This window comes from Lepidochelys olivacea, assembly GCF_965140295.1.
Source record: "Lepidochelys olivacea isolate rLepOli2 genome assembly, chromosome: 3".
Lineage (NCBI taxonomy): Eukaryota > Metazoa > Chordata > Testudines > Cheloniidae > Lepidochelys > Lepidochelys olivacea.
The window spans coordinates 193,428,289-193,448,303 of record NC_140413.1 but is presented as its reverse complement, the minus strand read 5'-3'; the positions used below and the strand labels follow the sequence as shown (position 1 = coordinate 193,448,303).

The following is a 20,015-nucleotide window of genomic DNA, read 5'->3' as shown; positions in this document are numbered from 1 at the left end:
AAGAGACTAGAAGAAGGGAAATGCCGTAGGCCAGATTCAATAAGGCTGGTGCAGGGAGGGGTCAATTCCAGCACGTTGGGCCCAGGGCTGGATTAACTTTTTGTGGGCCCGGCACCAAACATATTTGTGGGCCCCCACTGAGGAATAGGGCATGTGATGGGGGACGGTCTGCAGAGCGAGGGGCCAGTTGGGGGCAATGAGGCGCAGTGGGAGTGGCCCCACTCAGTCCAGCACGAGGGCACTGTTTACAAATTCACAACTGTTAGACACACACTGGCCCACCCAGCCCTGCACTGCCAGTGTGCCCCTTCCACACTGAACCCCTGCCCAGTGCCCTGCCCTTATACCCAGCACCCCCTCACCCAGAGACTTCCCCCACAGATCCCAATGCCCCTGGACCTCCTATGCCCAGCACCCCCTGCCCAGAGACTCCTCCTGCTGACCTCCCACCACAACTGCACAGCACCCTACATGCCATACCCCCTGCCCAGCTCCCCCACCTACAGATCCCCTACTGTCCAGCACCCCCTTCACATTCCCACCATCACAGTTGTACAGTGCCCCTTATTCCTGAGGGAATTCTACATCAAATTCTGTGCATAATATTTCAAAATTCTGCATTTTTTTTTTTTTTACAATAAATAAATGTGGAAGCTCCACCATGGCAGTGGGGAACACAGACCACTGGCTGCATGGAGTTGGGAGAATACCCCGCAGCCTCCCCCAGGACAGGGACTTGGCAGTGAGGCTGAACCTGACCCTGACCCAGCACAAGGGCCACGCCTGCCACAGAAACACCCTGGGGCCCTGCCCCTTTTGTGCTAGGCACACCAGATGTGGGCAAGGAGGCTCAGCCTGGCAGCAGGATCCAAGTGTGGGGGGATCCAGATGGGGGTAAGAGGGTTCTGTGTGGGGCAGTCTGAGTGCAGGCAGCTCAGTGGATCTGGATGCACAGGGAGGTTCCAGGTGCAGGAGTGTTAGGGGGCTTATTCCTTCACCCACTCACTTCCCTGGTCCTCGCATGAACAGAGAGCAACAATACCCGAAGTCCGAAGGTGCAAACAATTCGATGTTTATTGGGGTGAACTTCCAGCAAGCTTAAATACAAGTTCCTTTTTTCCTTATTTTCAAATCCCAACTTACTTCCTGTTTGCCCCTAATTTATATAGTAATATTCTTAGCTATACCTTAACCAATCATTCTACTAAAATTTAACTAACCAATCCTAACATGGATTAGCTAACCAATTATATCCCACCACCTTAATTAGTTTACACCCAGCAAAATTAATTATACAGCAGACAGAAGCAATCACAGAACCAGACAGAGACCATGCCAATAAACAATAGCAAAGTGGGAACTATAATGACAAAACAATACAGAAGTGAGGATTTCACAACTACATCTGTAAAGACATAAGAGTTTCCCAGCTATGTCTATTGATAAGTGAGTTCTTACCAGACAGAAAATTATCAACCTCAATTTCCTTTTACAGCTTCTAGGCACTTCCCTTTCTCTGGAGGTGATAGGCACTATAAGGACAGGATTAAATTCCTAACAGCCCAATAGCACCTTATTTCAATGTGACTAGTTTGGAATGTGAGGATGTGACCATTCACTTCCCAGCTTATGGCTGCCTCTGTCGCTTAGCCAAAGGCCTTAGCCTAAGAACAGGGCCTCAGACTGTCACAGTAAGAGAAGGCCCTTACACTGGCAGACAGTGATTTTGATTCTTTCTTTTATACCTCTAACTAGCCAAGTGATAGGAATACACCTAAATTCTTAGAGTATAGGCCTTTACAGACAGGCCTGAATATCTATATCCTAACAAGGAGCAATGGGAGTCTGCAGGGGGGGCCAAGTGAAAGTGGTTGGAGCTCAGCAGGGTGTGTGTGTGTGTGTGTGTCTGGGTGCAGGGAAGGTGGGGGTCCAGGTGGTAGGTGGTTGGGGCTCAGTGGGGAGGGTGTCTGGGGGGGTTCATCGGGGTGGTACAGATGCAGGGGAGGTGGGGCTTGTCAGGGTAAGGGTTTGATGGGCCTGCTTAACAGGGGAGCCCCAGCTGCTGCCAAGGGGCTCCGCATGCTGGGCCCCCGCTTCCCCCATCCCTTTCTCTTCCCCATCCCATGCCCCTTCCCCACCACTCCATCTCATTCCCATCTGACCCCTGCCTCTTCCCCCTGCCCCTGCTTCCCCTGTCTCCTTCTCTTCCCCATCCCATGCCCCTTCACCACTGTGACATCTCCTCTCCACCCCACCCCCTTTGTCCCCACTGCCTCTTTTCCCCACACCCCCGCTTCCCCCATCCCCTCCTCTCTTCTCCCATGCCCCTTCCCCACTGCCCCATCTCCTCTCCACCCCACCCCCTTCATCCCCACTACCTCTTCTCCATCCCATGCCCCTTTCCCACCACTCCATCTCCTTCCCACCTCATCCTCTTTGTCCCCAGTGCCTCTTCCCCCCACCCCTGCTTCCCCATCCCCTTCTCTTCCCCATCCCATGCCCCTTCCCCACCACTCCATCTCATTCCCATCCAACCTCTGCCTCTTCCCCTTGCCCCCGCTTCCCCTAATCCCTTCTCTTCCCCATCCCATGCCCCATCTCCTCTCCGCCCCATCCCTGTTTTAGGGAGCAGCCAGCTTTGTCTGTCTCTCTAAGTGTTGCGTTCTTGTGTGTTCTGAATTCCTAGAAGAAAAGTTATTGCTATTTAACTTCTCTCTGTGTGTGCTGTGAACACAACAAGTGCCACCGTAACCTGGATTCCTGGTAAACCCTCTGCCATTGGAAACCCTGACCAGGGTAGCGGCTGGCAGAAATCAGCGTGGGCCTTGGAGGAGAGCTGGAGACATAGGCAGCAGCCTCTCCAGAGTTAAGTCTGCAGCAAAGTTTTTGTTTAAAGACAGCTTTTGCATCTTCTCTAAATTCCAAAAGATAAGTCAGCTCTGCCGAAGGTCGGGGTGAGATTGTGTTTGTGGGGAAATCTGGAGTTATTTGGACAAGGCATTGCAGAGCTGGAGCACCTGACAAATGAGTTGATTTCAACACCCACTAGCCTTCAAATGCTTTTTTACTCACATCATAGGAATAAAAGGAGTCCCCTCCTGTGACTCCCCTGATCTGCAAGGGAGGGACAGCCTGATCCTTGTGGTAGGGGCTCAGTAACTCAAGCTAGGACCAATGGACTCTGAGCTTGTTGCATGCGGTGTCTCTGTCTAGACCCCTGCTTGCTGCAACAGGAGGCGATCTGAGGGGTCTGTCCAGGTAACCCCAGCCCTGGGCTCTCTGCCAGGGCCTAGCTGGCCCCTTTGACTCCTTTTCCTCCCAAGGAGCCACTGAGATGGGTTTCTGCCGTTAACACCCCCCCACACACACGCACACACTTTTGAGACCCTGAACATGACACTCTTCAACTGAGGGTTTACAATAAAATTTTAGGTAAAGCACTGAGGGAAATGTCACTCCAGATACGCTATATTTCCATGTGTGTTTCAATAAAAAATAATGTTTGAAAAGACAAAAGCCACGTGGCAGCATGAAGGATTGAGTAACTGCATGAAGGAGAGAAACTATGCGGTAATGAAGCAGTATGTTTCCCCACACTCCTTCCTGCTTTTTAAAAACCAGAACGTGGTGAATCCATCTAGTGTCTGGATGCATGTTGGCCAATATTGTCTCATGTTTTCTTGGGGTTCCCCCTTGGTTTGTCTGGCAAGGGTGCTACACGCTGAAGGAGAGGAGACACATAAATCACGCCACTGGACTCCCTCTGCTGAGATCTACTGTGTCGGTGTGAGGGAATGCACCCTGTGTTCACATCCTACACACCATTGTAATAATCTTTGTACAAAATATGCCTTGTGAGGTATCTTCTGAAAAAATCTCACTGGTCAGTAATATCCTGGTGAAATGTTTGTAGCAACATTACATGTAAAGTTATGACATCCCCCTGTATTATGTTATTAGCACGTTCAAAACCACAGAGACCTGCCTAGGCAAAAGTTGTTAAAGAGGTCCATCTTAAACAAAGGAATGTGTGGTTATCTCCATTTACAAAGTAGTGTTGCATGTCTGAATTAGTGACTCAAGATTGTTGAATATCAGGCTCAATTGGAATTATTTAATCTAAGATTATCAACCAGAGATTAGTACAGCACTATACAGAAAGCAGTAGATACATTGCCACCCTTTATTTGCAGACCAAGAGCTGGATCTGTGTCTCCGTTTCACTGTATTCGGAAGGAGGCTCAGTTTTCTTTCCCCAACTAAGACCCCGTGCCATTTTTCATGGTGTGCACAGGGTCAGTGCTCTGGAACTGCTCTCAGTGAAGTTCAAACAGAACCCTCTTGTACATAGGCACTGACTCCATGGGTGCTCCTGGGCTGTGATTGGTAAAACATTAAAACAAGTTTATTAACTACAATGAAATAGATTTTAAGTGAGTACAAGTAATGAGGCATTAAAGTCAGAAATGGTTACAAGAAAAATAAAGACAGAAAACTGACTAACGTCTAGTTTAACAAACTATATTAGATTCAAGCCAAGTTTTTCACCTATGCTGTCGGCAGTCTTATAGACCAAATTCTTTAAGTCAGGACCCCTTCCCTATAGTCCAACAGTTGCTTCCTATGTCTTTTCAGGTGGAGAAAATGTGATTGGCAGGGAGAGAGAGAGAGAGAGAGAGGAGGGACCCTAGAGTTGTCTACCCCTCCTTTTTATAATCCCGTCCGCCCTTTGAGAAGCATTTCCAGCTGGGAGCAAGGTGACAGGCAGTCTGTGTGGATGGAAACTCCATGCTTTTTCTTTGCCAGGATGTAGATTTTTGTCTCTCCCCCTTCCGTGCCAAAGAGTGGCCACTTAGCAGGTATTGGTCCATCATCCTTGTTTTCACCTGGCTGAGGTGTCAGCTTGCCCTTTGTCTCTGAGGAAGTAGTTTGGCCACTCCCCAGATTTACCTAGAAAACATATTTTTAGTTATGATTTTAGTTTATGTTGATAATTTAACATAAAACACTCCTACACACATTTTGCCATGATATGATTGATCAGCAAACAATAAGTTTTTAAATGACACCTCAGAAGGCATACCTTGTACAAACATTATTGCAATGGTGTGTAGGGTGTGCACGTGGGGTTGTTTTCTGTCAGTACCTTAGCATTAACTATTTCACCCATTTTAGCCACTGGGATAGGGAAGGGGGTGGGTGGGAAGTCCTGAAGGTGAAGTGGTGGTAGCGGAAGGGAAGGAATGCTGAGGGAAGACAGGAGGAGACCCGCAAAGTAAGGGAAGAAATAGAGAAAAAGGAAGATAGGACAGAGAGAATAGTGGTGAGCATTTTCCCCACTGAGTGATGGTGAGCGTGATAACAAAGGTCTTGAAGAAGTAACACACTGATGATAATGAACAGTGAATTTACTCTATAAAGGCTGCATTCTGCTCTCAGTCTACCATTGGGGTTGATGGGGGCACCACTTTGGAATGAGGAGAGTGGTGAGCCCTAAATGGATGCCCTGGCACAGAGATCATAATAAAAATGGAATTTGGCCCCATGCACAGAATGAGTTTAACACCCTGAGGCTAGAGAGAGGTGTAGTGGGCTGGGAGCCAGGAGATCATGTGGTTTAGTCTCACCTCTAGTGTTAACGTTCCTCTGCACGTCACAATCTTTGGGCTTGTCTTCACTACCAGGGTAAGTTGACCTAAGTTACACTACTCCAGCTATGTGAATAACCAGAGGAAGCAAAGCAAAAGGGGTGTGTGCTAAGCCTTGCCCCTCCCTCAGAGACAGACTGCAGGAATGTGCTTAGGTCTGCTGGTGATTCCGGAGCCGAGGGAGGATAAGTGCTCCTCTGCCCAACTTGGGTGTGGGGCCCAATCTGGGCTCGGGCTGCCTAGTGTCACACAAAATAATGGTTAGCCCAGGGGCTAGAGAGACTCACCTGGAATATGGGAACCCATGGTTTACATCCCCCTCTCTGCTGAGGAAGGAGCGGGGATTGAACATGGTGCTGCTGTCTCCCAGTGGTGTGGTTTGTTTTGGGGGTTAGGTAGGGGATAGGAATCTGGAACCCTAGAAGGAGGCAGCAGTGCACATGCACGGAGGCAGAAACTTAGGCACATAGGGAATATGTGCTGCAGAAACTTTGGCACTGAGCAGCCAAGTGAGCTAAGACACCTACAGAGTTGGGGAGCAGCCAAGCAGTGGTTTTGTGGGTCTCAGCAATGCCTAAAAATGGGACTCGAGCACGTAAGTACCTTTGTGAATACCACCCCATGTCCCTATTCTAGGAGGCCTCCCCCTTCTAACAGAGGTGTTAACTGAGGACCTGAGACATTGCCCAAGGTGACTTCTAGCAGAGTTAGGAACAGAACGTCAGTCTCTCCTGGGGCAGACCCAAGTCACTCCTAGCTAGCCACTGCCTTTTGCAATGAGTGTGCCGAATCTATGTGCTTAGCTATGCTGTCTGTGCAATGGAGCTACCCCTGCCCAGCCACGTGAACGAGACAAGAGGCTGCAGGAAGAGCCAAGCATTGGGCAAGTCTCGTAAAGCAGAATGTTCAGAGGGTTAGGGTGCTGTGCCAGGGATCAGATATGTGGGGCAGCCCCTGAACCTCTGCTGTAGAGGGTACAGGGAGCAGAGGGACCAGGGAACCATAACAAAATGCGTGTTTGTATTTGTTTTTTATGCTATAAAGCAGCAAAAAAAGATTTTTTTAATTTTGGTGAACCCTCTTTTACAGGATGTTATAATTCAGCAACCACTTGTCCAATTCACATCAAATTTAGTAGATATAGTTTACTTCAGCCCCAGATCTAACATTCCAGTTTTGAAGGTGATAGGATCTTCCTGTAGTTTATAGGTGTAGGGTCAAAAATCAGGGTTATAAAGGAAACTATTAGAGTCTTAAACTATGGAGTGACTATCATCACTCCATCATACTGGGATGAAGCAGACTCTGATCCAACAGGGATGTGTGTGAGGCTAAACCTGCTGGGTTTGAGAGGATAAGCACATTGCTGCGTGCAGATTTCCATAAGGACTCTTTAATTTCATATCACCATCTAAATGATAATGGTGGCTTTCTGCTTTACAATTTAACTTGCATCTTCAACCTTGCAACATGCAGGAGAAAAGAGTAAATTCTGCTGCTGTTTACAAAACATTATCATAAAATTGCACAAGGACAGATGATACTGAACCGATTCTCTTTTCCTAAATTATTTTTGCTTTATACTGTAATATGAATTCTTTCATTGTAAGGCACCTACCGGACCAAGGGTCCATTTCACTGACTGTGAGAAGCTGGAAATGTCCCAGTGATCCTGTAACTGCTGGGAAGTTTCTCCTGGGTTCATGAGGTAGGTGGCAGGAAGTTCTCATCCTTTAATTTGTTTTTAAAATGCTTCTTTTTCTACTTGAAAAGGTTCATTAATGACTTTAGATGATCTGTATTTATCCAAGTGACCCAGACCTAGAAATTGCAATGCCTTTTCTCACACTGCATTATAAAAACAGATACAAAATACATTAAGGGTTTTTTCTTCTTGGTGACTTTCTCTTTGTAATTCTACAACCAGACTATTACTCTACAAAATTTAGTGATTTTTGTGATAATATTTTTCAATGAATTTTGCAAATGCTAGTATTAAGGCCTTTGTCCAGAATATTGGACTGTAATTTGAGATGGTGAACGGTGAAGCTGAGTTTTGCTATGTCTTGTAACATGTCTTTTGACAAAAACAGTAGCAAGCATGCACATTTTGATGCAATTATTAACTAGCACATGTCCTAGGGTTCATATTGTGCTCAATGAATTTGTATTTGTGCTCAATGAATTTGAATTACAGCATGTTGCTCACTTGGCATTTGTTTTTTCTTTTCCTTTCTGATGTCTGGATCACGTTACAATGAAGATGAGGATTTCCTTCCACTCGCACTGTGCCATGGGCAACCCCTCTCTGTCCAGTTACCTCATTTTCTTTTTTGCTGTCCGTGTTTCTACACTGGAACCAGGTAGGAAGCCTCTTGTCACAGAGTGTATTTTACTTTCTCTCAACAGTTTTAATACCATTGATCTTTTGTTATTTTGAAACAATTCATAAGAAGAGCATTTTATGTAAATTTGAGAAATAAAATCCTTTTTTTGGAGGGGAGGCAGGGGAAGATATTGATTTTTCTTCCTTTTTACTCCCCTTGGTCTCAGTGTAACCTGTACTCAGTGGACTTTTACATCATGTTTCACCTTAAACTTGTGCCACTCTACCTATCACTATTGAATATTTTCATTAATGACTTGGATAATGAACTGGAGAGTATGCTGATAAAATTTGCAGATGACACCAAGCTAGGAGAGGTTGCTAGAATTCTGGAAGACAGGATGAGAATTCCAAATGACCTGGACAAATTGGAGAATTGGTCCGAAATCAACAGGATGGAATTCAATAAAGACAAGTTCAAAGCTGTTCAATTTGGAAGGAAGGAAAAAGCAAATGCACAGTTACAAAATGGCGAATAAATGACTAGGTGGTAACACTACTGAAAAGGATCCAGGGCTTATGGTGGATCACCGATTGAATATGAATAAGGCTACGAGTCAGTCATGGAGGTCATGGATTCCATGATTTTATGGGAAATCCGTGACTTCCTGAAAATTATGATTCAGTTCTGGGCGGCAGAGCTAAGGCTTCAGTCCGGGGAGGTGGCGCTGAGGCTCCAGCCCCATATGGCGGAGCTTGGGCTTCCATGATTTATTGTTTATTGCCCACCGCCTGCCCCTGACTTTTATTAAAAATACCCATACCAAAATCTTTGCCTTAAATACAAGTCAACAATGTGATGGAGATGCAAAAAAGGCTAACTAAGATTTTAAGTGATTATAAGTAGCAGGCATAGAAATCAAAGTTGGTTACCTAAGTAATAAATATAGAAATGCAGTCTAAATTTTAACTTTAAAAGACTAGGTAAGATTTGAATTAAGTAGTCTCTCACCCTAACAGATGTTACAGGTAGCTTACAGTTCCTTAATACACAGATGGACATCCTTCCAGCCTGGGACCAATCTCCATAGTTAAAAATCTTTGTCTTCTAGACGATCTTCCAAGAGTTGAGATGGAGGTGACGGGGAGAGAGGCCAAGAGATGATGTCACGATCTCTCTTTTATGCTTTCTTCTAGCTGCTAGAAAGATCCTTGCTGTGACGTGGGCTAGGCTGCCCCATTGCATATGTGCCTTCTCCAAGAAGACACAAGAACAAATGGATATAAACTGGCCATCAGGAAGTTTAGACTTGAAGCTTATGGAGGGGATTGATTGGTACTGAGCTTAAATAATTCCTCTCTCTCCCTGGTATTTATCCCTCTGATATATTTATTGAGAGCAATCATATCTCCCCTCAGCCTTCTTTTGGTTAGGCTAAACAAGCCAGGCTCTTTGAGTCTCCTTTCATAATACAGGTTTTCCATTCCTCGGATCATCCTAGTAGCCCTTTTCTGTACCTGTTCCAGTTTGAACTCATCCTTCTTAAACATCGGAGACCAGAACTGCATACAGTATTCCAGATGAGGTCTCACCAGTGCCTTCTATAATGGTACAAAAACCTCCTTATCTCTACTGGAAATACCTCGCCTGATGCATCCCAAGACCGCATTAGCCTTTTTCACAGCCATATCACATTGGTGGCTCATAGTCATCCTGTGATCAACCAATATTCCGAGGTCCTTCTCCTCCTCTGTTTCTTCCAAGTGATGTGTCCCCAGTTTATTAATTCTTGTTATTAATCCCTAAATCCATGACCTTGCACGTTTCACTATTAAATGTCATCCTATTACCATTACTTCAGTTTACAAGGTTATCCAGATCTTCCTGTATGATATCCCGGTCCCTCTCTGTATTGGCAATGCCTCCCAGCTTCGAGTCATCTGCAAACTGTATTAGCACATTCCCACTTTTTGTGCCAAGGTCAGTAATAAAAAGAGTAAATAAGATTGGTCCCAAAACCGATCCCTGAAGAACTCCACTAGTAACCTCCTTCCAGCCTGACAGTTCACCTTTCAGTATGACCAGTTGTAGTCTCCCCTTTAACCAGTCCCTTATCCACCTTTCAATTTTCATATTGATCCCCATCTTTTCCAATTTAGCTAATAATTCTCCATGTGGAACCATATCAAATGCCTTACTGAAATCGAGGTAAATTAGATCCACTGCATTTCCTTTGTCTAAAAAATCTGTTACCTTCTCAAAGAAAGAGATCAGGTTGGTTTGGCATGATCTACCTTTTGTAAAACCATGTTGTATTTTGTCCCAGTTACCATTGACCTCAATGTCCTTAATTACTTTCTCCTTCAAATTTTTTTCCAAGACCTTGCATACTATAGATATCAAACTAACAGGTCTGTAGTTACCCAGATCACCATTTTTTGCCCTTTCTTAAAAATAGGAACTATGTTAGCAATTCTCCAGTCATACGGTACAACCCCTGAGTTTACAGATTCATTAAAAATTCTTGCTAATGGGCATTCAATTTCATGTGCCAGTTCCTTTAATATTCTTGGATGAAGATTATCCGGGCCCCCCGATTTAGTCCCGTTAAGCTGTTCAAGTTTGGCTTCTACCTCGGATGTGGTAATATCTACCTCCATATCCTCATTCCCATTTGTCATCCTACCATTGTCCCTAAGCTCCTCATTAAAGACTGAGGCAAAGTATTTGTTTAGATATTGGGCCATGCCTAAATTATCCTTAACCTTCACTCCATCCTCAGTGTTTAGCAGTCCCACTTCTTCTTTCTTTGTTTTCTTCTTATTTATATGGCTATAGAACCTTTTACTATTGGTTTTAATTCCCTTTGCAAGGTCCAACTCTACATGGCTTTTGGCCTTTCTCACTTTATCCCTACATGGTCTGACCTCAATAAGGTAGCTTTCCTTGCTGATCCCTCCCATCATCCATTCCTTGTAGGCTTTCTGCTTTTTCTTAATCAACTCTCTGAGATGCTTGCTCATCCAGCTTGGTCTACAACTCCTGCCTATGAGTTTTTTCCCCTTTCTTGGGATGCAGGCTTCTGATAGTTTCTGCAAACTTGACTTGAAGTAATTCCAGGCCTCCTCCGCCTTTAGATCCACAAGTTCTTCAGTCCAATCCACTTCCCTAAGTAATTTCCTTATTTTTTTAAAGTTAGCCCTTTTGAAATCAAAAACCCTAGTCACAGATCTATTTTTGTTTATTTTTCCATTTAGTTTGAACGGAATTAGCTCATGATTGCTCGAACCAAGGTTGTCCCCTACAACCATTTCTTCTATGAGGTCCTCACTACTCACCAAAACCAAATCTAAAATGGCATCCCCTCTTGTCGGTTCAGCAACTACTTGGTGAAGGAGTCCATCAGCTATCGCATCCAGGAAAATCTGAGCCCTATTATTATTACTAGCACTTGTCCTCCAGTCTATATCTGGGAAGTTAAAGTCTCCCATGATCACACAATTCCCATTAGTACTTACTTCATTGAAAACATTAAAGAGGTCTCTATCCTTATCCAAATCGGATCCCGGCGGTCTATAGCACACCCCAAGCACTGTCCCAGGGGAGGCTCTAGTAGCTTTCTTCCCCAGTGTGATTTTTGCCCAGACGGACTCTGTCTTATCCATTCCGTAACTTCTTATTTCTTTACAGTCTACCTCATCATTGATAGACAATGCGACTCCACCACCTTTGCCTTTATTTGTGTCTTCCTAAACAGCACATACCCTACAATACCTGTACTCCGGTCATGACGACTATTCCACCATGTTTCTGTTATCCCTAGAATATCTGCTGTCACTTCCTGCACCAGTAGCTCTAGTTCCTCCATTTTGTTACCTAGGCTCCTCGCATTAGTGTACAAACATCTTAATTTTTGCTGTTTGGCTTCTCTCACATTCTGTACCCAATTAGCACAGACATTCTACCACCAGTATCACCTATTAGACTGGCATCTACACTACCCTTCCTCCTTATGTCCGTTCTCCTATCCATAGCAGTATCCTTTCTTACTTCGTTTTCTTCCCTCTCAATGTTAAAATCCAGCGTAGAGATTACCTGGACATCTCCCAACCATCTCCCCCAAATTCCTAGTTTAAAGCTCTCTTAATCAGTTGTGCCAGCCTCCATCCTAGAAGTCTATTTCCCTCCCTACTCAGGTGAAATCCATCCCGAGAGAACAGTCCTCTGTCCATGAATGCTTCCCAGTGGCCATACATCCCAAAGCCCTCCTTATAGCACCACTGCCTGAGCCATCTGTTGATCATCATAATCTTGTCACATCTTTGTTGCCCTTCTCTAGGAACAGGAAGAATCCCACTGAAGATCACTTGAGCCTCAATTTCCTTAAGCGTCTTCCCCAGTCTGGCATAGTATCCCTTGATACGTTCCAGCAAGAATCTAGCCATATCATTTGTTCCCACATGAAGGACAGTTAGTGGATTCTTTCCTGCTCCTGTTAGGACCCTCTTCATCCCATATCTTAGCACCCGGCAGACAGCACACCCTTCTGTTGTCTGGATCAGGTCTGGTTAGAGGCCTGTCTATTCTTCTCAGTAAGGAGTCCCCAGTCATGTAGACCTGCCTTTTCCTGATGATGGTGCGATTCTCTGGTCTATCCCCTGTTCCCTCTGGCTGCAAGTCCTCTCGATTCCTATTGTCCCTTGCAATCCTCTGCAACCCATCCCGTATCCTCCTGGAGTTCATATTTGGTGGTGTTCTCCATTGACTCTTACCCTCTTCCTATAGGAATAGCTGCTCTTCTCTTCTTCCTTGCCCTTCCACCTTCCGTGACCACCTGCTGTGCCCCTTCTTCATTTTCCAACTCGGCAAACCTGTTCCTGAGCTCTATTTCTCCTTCATTAGCCCATCTTTTCCTCTGCCTGGTTCTCTTGGTCTGTTAGTCTCTTATGCTTCCACTGTCTACTTTCCTCACCCAGCAGTCGCCCCTAAGAGTTCTTTGGTCCTGCTTCCATCTGCAAGTCTGAGCTTTTCCCTTCAGCCTCCTCATGTCTTTGCTCCATCATCCGCTCGAACCCCCTTCTGAACTCAGCCGGAGTTTCCACCTGCTTCTCCAGTCCTCGGATCTTTTCTTCCATCAGCTCTATCAGGCGGCAGTTCATGCAGACGATACTCTTTTCAGGAACCCCCTCCAGGATCATGTACATACCGCAGCTTCCACATCCAGTCATCTTCATTATGTCTTCCACTGCTTGGGTCACTACCACTACTGCCTCTGTATCTGTCATAGCCTTCTCACCTACATCCTGTTAGTCCGGGAAACACAAACCAAATCAAAACACCACCACCCACAGCAAAACAAACCCTCAATGAGCACCAAAACACTGCCAGACCACCACACACTCCCGTCACTAGCCTGTCTGTTCCTCTCCCTGGCTCTCTTAGTCTTCCCCCCAAACTCCCATTGTAAACTCCCGCTCAGACTCCCCTGTTTACAGCTCTGTTTGCTGGATCTTGTGCTGCTGAATGTAACTGACACATGCTGTAAATTCATTTTGTGTGATGTGCTACCAAGTAGAGAATGTCAAAAGTGGAAGGGGTAAAGAAGGATTTTGTACTATTTTTTCTTGTTTTTCAAATACCTATATTTGAAAGGATACATAGCAAGTTACAAATATAAAACAAAATACTTTTTTTCAGTTTAGCTTATGTCACTGGGGAAAGGGTTTAAGGCAATCTGAAAAAGGTCACTATTATACCAGAATAAGGATGTCCACATAGGAGTTATACCAGTATAATTACACCTGCATAACTAGTAAAACTTTCCCATGTACACCAGGCCTTAAGCTCCACAGCATGTCACAGACAGCCTCTCCTTTCAGGTGTTCTGTATGATCCTTCTCTCTAGAGGCCACCTGCCTTGGTTCCAGTCTAGCAAACAGTCTGCCTCCAATGAAGTGAGCTGTAGCTCACGAAAGCTTATGCTCAAATAAATTTGTTAGTCTCTAAGGTGCCACAAGTACTCCTTTTCTTTTGGCGAATACAGACTAACACGGCTGCTACTCTGAAACCAGTCTTCCACAGGTTAATTGTTCTGGTTGCAGACATTAACCAGCTCACAAAATTTAGAAACAGAGGTCACCCATTTTTTAATCCTCTCTGGATTGGTATTGACTAGGAAAAGTGGCTGTGAGTTTAGCTCAATGGTCAGCTAATGTGCTAGCTAAGCCTGTCCTAACTTGACCTGTTTTCCAGTGCAGATACACTGAGACACCATTAGCTCACTTTTAGTTGGTCAAGTTGCAGCCTAGGCAATTGTGAGAGATCAGCATTTATTACCTATGAAAACAATCCAGCTCCCCTCTGGTCTAATTTTCTGTTTGTCTTGGTTCCTTTAATAGTGAATTTCAAGGTGATTGGACCTGATCATCCCATCATGGCCTCTGCAGGTGAAGATGCCCTTTTACCCTGTTACCTCTCCCCCAGCATGAGTGCTCAGAAGATGGAGGTGCGCTGGTACCAATTCACGTCATCTGAACCTGTCCATCTGTATCAGGATGGAAAAGATCAGCCTGAGCAGCAAATACCAAATTATCGGGGCAGAACAGAGCTTCTGAAGGATGGTATTGTGGATGGAAGCGTTGTCCTGCATATACGCAACATCACCCCCTTTGACCATGGGCAGTTTATCTGTTCCTTCCAATCACACAGCTTTTATGCAGAAGCCGTTCTGGAACTGAAGGTGTCAGGTCAGTAACTTGGGCTGCTAATTTGAATTCTCAGCAGAATAATAATTTATTTTGAGGTGGAACTAGATGTGTCTTATTTTCATGCCAGTATCCAGAATTCCCTTCTGTCTACCAGTTATTTCCCATCAGGAGCCTATGCCCTGGGCATAAGCTGACAGATTTCAATGTGTGTCTCTCCACACTCTGGATGTTTTTTTCACAACTTTGTTGTGCAAGAACTGTGAGAAAGTCTATAAGTACCTACACGGGAACAAATATTTGATAATGGCTCTTCAGTCTAGTAGAGAAAGGTGTAACACAAGCTAATGGCAGGAAGTTGAAGCTAGAGAAATTCAGATTGAAAATAAGGCATACTTTTTTTAATTGTGAGAGTAATTAATTAGTGGTTCTCGAACTGTGGTCCGTGGACCACCAGTGCTCCGTGAGCTCCATTCAGGGGGTCCGCGGATAGTTCTCTCTAAGGTGCGCGCCTGGGTGGCCGCACATGAGAGAATGAAGGGCCACTCACCTAATTAGTGAAGCTGCGCGGGCGTGGCTCCACTAATTAGGTGCCTGGACCCTGGAGAAAATGTGCATGTAAGGTGAGGTGGTGGTCTTGGGGGGACTAGGGGTTAGGTGGGAGAGGGCAGTGGGGTGAGAAGAGGGGGTGGGGGGAATTTGGGACATGCAGGGCTGCAGTGGCCAGAGAAAGAGGCGACTTTCCCCAGCTCCAAGGCTGTGGCTGCTGGGGAGAGAAGGCTCTCCTTCCCAGCCCCAGCTCTGTGGCTGCTGTGGTGGGGGAGAGACCCCTCTCCTTCCCAGCCCCAGCTTGGGGGCTGCCACGGCAGGGGAGAGAGGTACATCCATTGCATTAGAAAGGTAAGAATACTTATATTAAAATATGAGTTGTGTGCTTTTATTTGTAGAACAAAAAAAAGTTAATTATTATTAAGGTGGTTTTTTATATATCGCTGTTATCCAAAGTGCTTTACAATAGTCAGTTAATGGTACAAACAACATTTGGAAAGATCATTATGTGGTTCGCTGAGACCCTCAGCAATTTTCAAGTGGTCCGTGAAAAAAAAAGTTTGAGAACCACTGATCTATTGGAACAACTTACCAAGGGTTGTGGTGGCGTCTCCTTCACTGGCAATTTTAAAATCAAGATTGGCTGTTTTTCCTAAAAGGTCTGCTGTCAGAATCACAATGGTCGCTTCTGGCCTTGGAATCTATGAATGAACCTATGAAAGCCTTTTAAAGACTATTAGACCTTTAATTTTGGAGAAAACAGCAAGAGGAGATAAAAAGGTGAAGAAAAATACTTTAAAATCGGCTCTTGTTTCTTGCCACACAACTTCTAAGAGTGTGTGCAGGAGAAAGAGAAACATCCTTTTCTGATGGCTTGAAGTGTCCATCCTAGAAAGGGCTGGAAGCTACAGAGAGAGCAGTATCTACATCAGCAGGACCAGATCTTTTATTTCTTATTTTGATTATGTTTCTTTGTCTTTGACTTACACTGACTGAGATCCAAATCCACTTCGGGACTCTCGTGTGAAGTGAGGGGGTTCCCCTGGAAAAATACTCAGTGCTCAGAGAGGGGATAGCTCCAGGTTATTACAACGAAGGCAATGCAGTCAATTGCCTCCCTGCCATGCTTTGTGGGGATATTCTGTGAATACTTGAGAGTCCCCAACCCAACTCCCCACAGTGTGCAAACAAGGCCTAGCGGAGCACAGTGTGATATTGCTAGATACAGTATTGATTTCTGGGAGCTGCAGTCTTTGAGGTTAGAAAACTAGCAGGAAGGGGAAGTGCATATGTATGTGCTGAGGCCAACGGCTGCTGCAGCTGTTGCTTCTGGAGCTGCTTGATGTTGGATTTCACTCTTTTGGTTTCAGCCTCCACTGCTCAACAAATTGGTGACTAGGATGGCTCTCCTGCCCCTGAATCCACCTGCACCCTTTCTTCAAAGCCTAGAAGAGCTTGCAGTTGCCTTTAATGCTTGTATAAGAGTATCTGAGTACTATGTCCTTGCAATTAATGACAGAGAACTCTCTGAAGCAAGAAAATGTGCTTTGCTTATTTAGTGCCTTGGAGCAGAAGGGCAGCGTATATTTTACACTCTTCCCTTCTGAATAATAAATATGATACAGCACTTACTGCATTAATTTTTGTGTGTGTCTAAAGTGAATGTGGTAGCTGCATGCTATAAATTCCACGAGCGTGGAAACCAGGGGAATTGACAGATCGGTATATTGCTGCTTTAAGGGAACTGATTGTCACATGTGATTTTGGCAACAGGGCAGATGAAATTATTCGAGATCGGCTCATAGAGAAAACAGCTGTGCCACGTATTAGAGAGCACCTGTCAAGGTTCCTTCCCCACTCTGAACTCTAGGGTACAGATGTGGGGACCTGCATGAAAACCTCCTAAGCTTACTTTTTCCAGCTTAGGTTAAAACTTCCCCAAGTACAAACTATTTTACCCTTTGCCCCTGGACTTCCACTGCCACCACCAAACTTTATCTGGGTTCCTGAAAAAATATAGTTTGGACACGTCTTTCCCCCCCAAATCCTCCCAACCCTTGCACCCCACTTTCTGGGGAAGGTTTGGTAAAAATCCTCACCAATTTGCATTGGTGACCACAGACCCAAACCCTTGGATCTTAGAACAATGAAAAAGCATTCAGTTTTCTTACAAGAAGACTTTTAATAGAAGTAAAAAGGAATCACCTCTGTAAAATCAGGATGGCAAATACCTTACAGGGTAATTAGATTCAAAACATAGAGAATCCCTCTAGGCAAAACCTTAAATTACAAAAAAGACACACAGACAGGAATATTCATTCTATTCAGCCCAGCTATTTTCTCAGCCATTTAAAGAAATCATAATCTAACACATACCTAGCTAGATTACTTACTAAGTTCTAAGACTCCATTCCTGTTCTGTCTCCGGCAAAAGCATCACACAGATAGACACAGACCCTTTGTTTTTCTCCCTCCTCCCAGCTTTTGAAAGTATCTTGTCTCCTCACTGGTCATTTTGGTCAGGTGCCAGCGAGGTTACCTTTAGCTTCTTAACCCTTTACAGGTGAGAGGATTTTTCCTCTGGCCAGGAGGGATTTTAAAGGGGTTTACCCTTCCCTTTATAGTTATAACAGCACCTACTGCTTGAATCGGAATTGACATTACAGAAAGCCATAACTATTGTTAATCCCATCGAGCCAGAGATGGTGGAGGTGAAAATAATGAGCTCAGGTACAGCGGGTCCGATGCAAACCGGGGAACCACTGCATCTGGACTACAACAAGGCAGTTTAAAAATGACAATGGCAATGTAAATAAGAAGTAACCTGCCCAATGATTTCAAAACATACAAGGAAAAGAATGTCACCACTCTGAATGTACACACCACACTTCAGACTACACAGGAAGGCTTGCAGGGGGAGCTCAGTGGCCTTCAAAAAGAGCGGACATTTCTCTAAGGGATGCTGAAGCAACCCAGCCTAATCAACAGGTATGTGCAGTTACCATGCCTGAAGTTACTGCACTGAGTGTGGATGGAAGCAGTACCGCATACATTGTGGATAAAATAACATGTGCTGTCCATGTCTCTGCTGCAGCAGGAGTGAAGCCCCAGGTGGTGGAATGAATGTTGAACACGGGCTCAGCAGTTTCTATACTACCTGAATTGATTTGCCTGCAATACTTTGGACATGTGTCAGTTACTGCGCTGAGCTTACACCTGGCATGCTACTTGATGAACCGCATCCCTGTGCTTGGTTGACTACCTGCAACCGAGACTTTTGATACATAACGCATACCGGCAGAATTCTGTCTTATGCCTGGGGTACTGCTATCCTAAACAGCGATTTATTTCCCTCACCAAACATGTAGGCAGTCAATGGGCACATTGCTTTTGCCCCTCCTGGCACCACTATAGCACAAACTCTGGTCTCTGCTCTTAAGGAGGATGGTACAGAGGAGCCCCGTGGCTGTGCATTTGGATTTGCTCACAAAACTAAATTTTGACCTCAAGTGACAGCTGTAGGACAGAATTTACCTCTCTACCATTCTCAGTCAGGGATGCTGTAGCAGAAGAGGTTAAAAAATCAGTACAGAATGGTGTTATTGAAGAGATTGCATCATCTGAATGGGTCTCACCAATAGTGGTGACAAAAAGAAAGACTGGAGGTATTTGTCTTAGCATAGACTTAAGGGAGGCTAATAAAGCCATTATGATTGACAGCTATCCACTCACACATAGAAGCAGCATTGGTGGATCTTTGTGGCACAAAGATATTTTCTACTCTCGATCTACAGAATGCATATCACCAAGTTATACTACAGGAGGACAGAGAGATCTCCCAGCATTTATTATGCTTGAGGATCTGTTCCATTTGAAACGTGCACCATACAGACTTGTATTGGCACCCAGCACTTTCCAAAGAAAGATGTCAGTGATTCTGAAGAATCAGCCTGGAGTCCAGTATTATTTGGATGAAATTATTGTGTTTGAGAAGACTTGTGGGGAACATGAAAAACATTTCCATGCAGTACTACACCACATCAAAACAGCAGGGCTGAAACTGAATTTGGCCAAATGCCAATTCTGACAAACAGAGTTGTTATTTCTGGGGCACATAATTTTGGAAACTGGACTGAAACCTGACCTGGACCATGTCATGGTGGTTATAAAAGCACCACCTCCAAGACACATAAATCTTACATGCTTTCTTAGCTTTTACGTCATGGTATGCCAAGTTTATTCTGAACAACACTTCAGTCATCATTACAGACATACACCAGGGAATCTCAAGCTTGGCCTGGATGACTGTTGCATGAGTTGTTTTGAAACAGTGAAAGATTTGATTGAAAATAGTCCAGCACTTGCATTGTTTGACCCTGCCTCAGACTATGGACTGGGAGCAACACTTACTCAAATCCATGATGACAACATGGAGGAGACTGTTGCATTTGAACACTTACAGAAGCTGATAGGAAGTATTCATCTGTTGAAAAGAAAGCACTTGCTTACTGTGGAAAAATGGAGAACTTAGCTCTGGGGCCAGACTTTCAAGTGGCATACAGATCATAGCTCTTTGATGACACTGTTAACTTCTAAAGGATTTGGATGAGTGGGAGGCAAAATTGCTAGATGGTCAGCAAGACTACTGTCTTTCATGTATGTCACAGAATAAAGGCTGGAATTCAAAATGTGATGGCTGATTGTTTGTCCTGCCTGCCCTTGCCTTCACCTGACGAACAGACAGATGATGACAATATAGTTGCACTTATAGCAGGCACCCCCACAGC

The 20,015-nt window shown here is 44.8% G+C and overlaps 1 protein-coding gene across 7 annotated transcripts in view; it reads left to right on the top strand.

Annotated features, from left to right (window-relative positions):
- LOC311518419 (butyrophilin subfamily 1 member A1-like) overlaps window positions 1-20,015 on the top strand; it is a gene marked incomplete at its 5' end in the record, with an annotated part of 52,433 nt that overhangs the window by 10,432 nt on the left and 21,986 nt on the right. For 6 of the 7 annotated variants that reach the window (XM_084624223.1, XM_084624227.1, XM_084624224.1 and 3 more), the window contains 3 exons: window positions 7,259-7,356; window positions 7,912-8,011; window positions 14,374-14,721. In XM_084624223.1, coding sequence (XP_084480349.1) covers window positions 7,912-8,011; window positions 14,374-14,721 — 448 coding nt within the window. Of the gene's footprint in view, window positions 1-7,258; window positions 7,357-7,905; window positions 8,012-14,373; window positions 14,722-20,015 lie in introns of those variants that run through there. The other variant, XM_084624221.1, reaches the window with a different exon arrangement.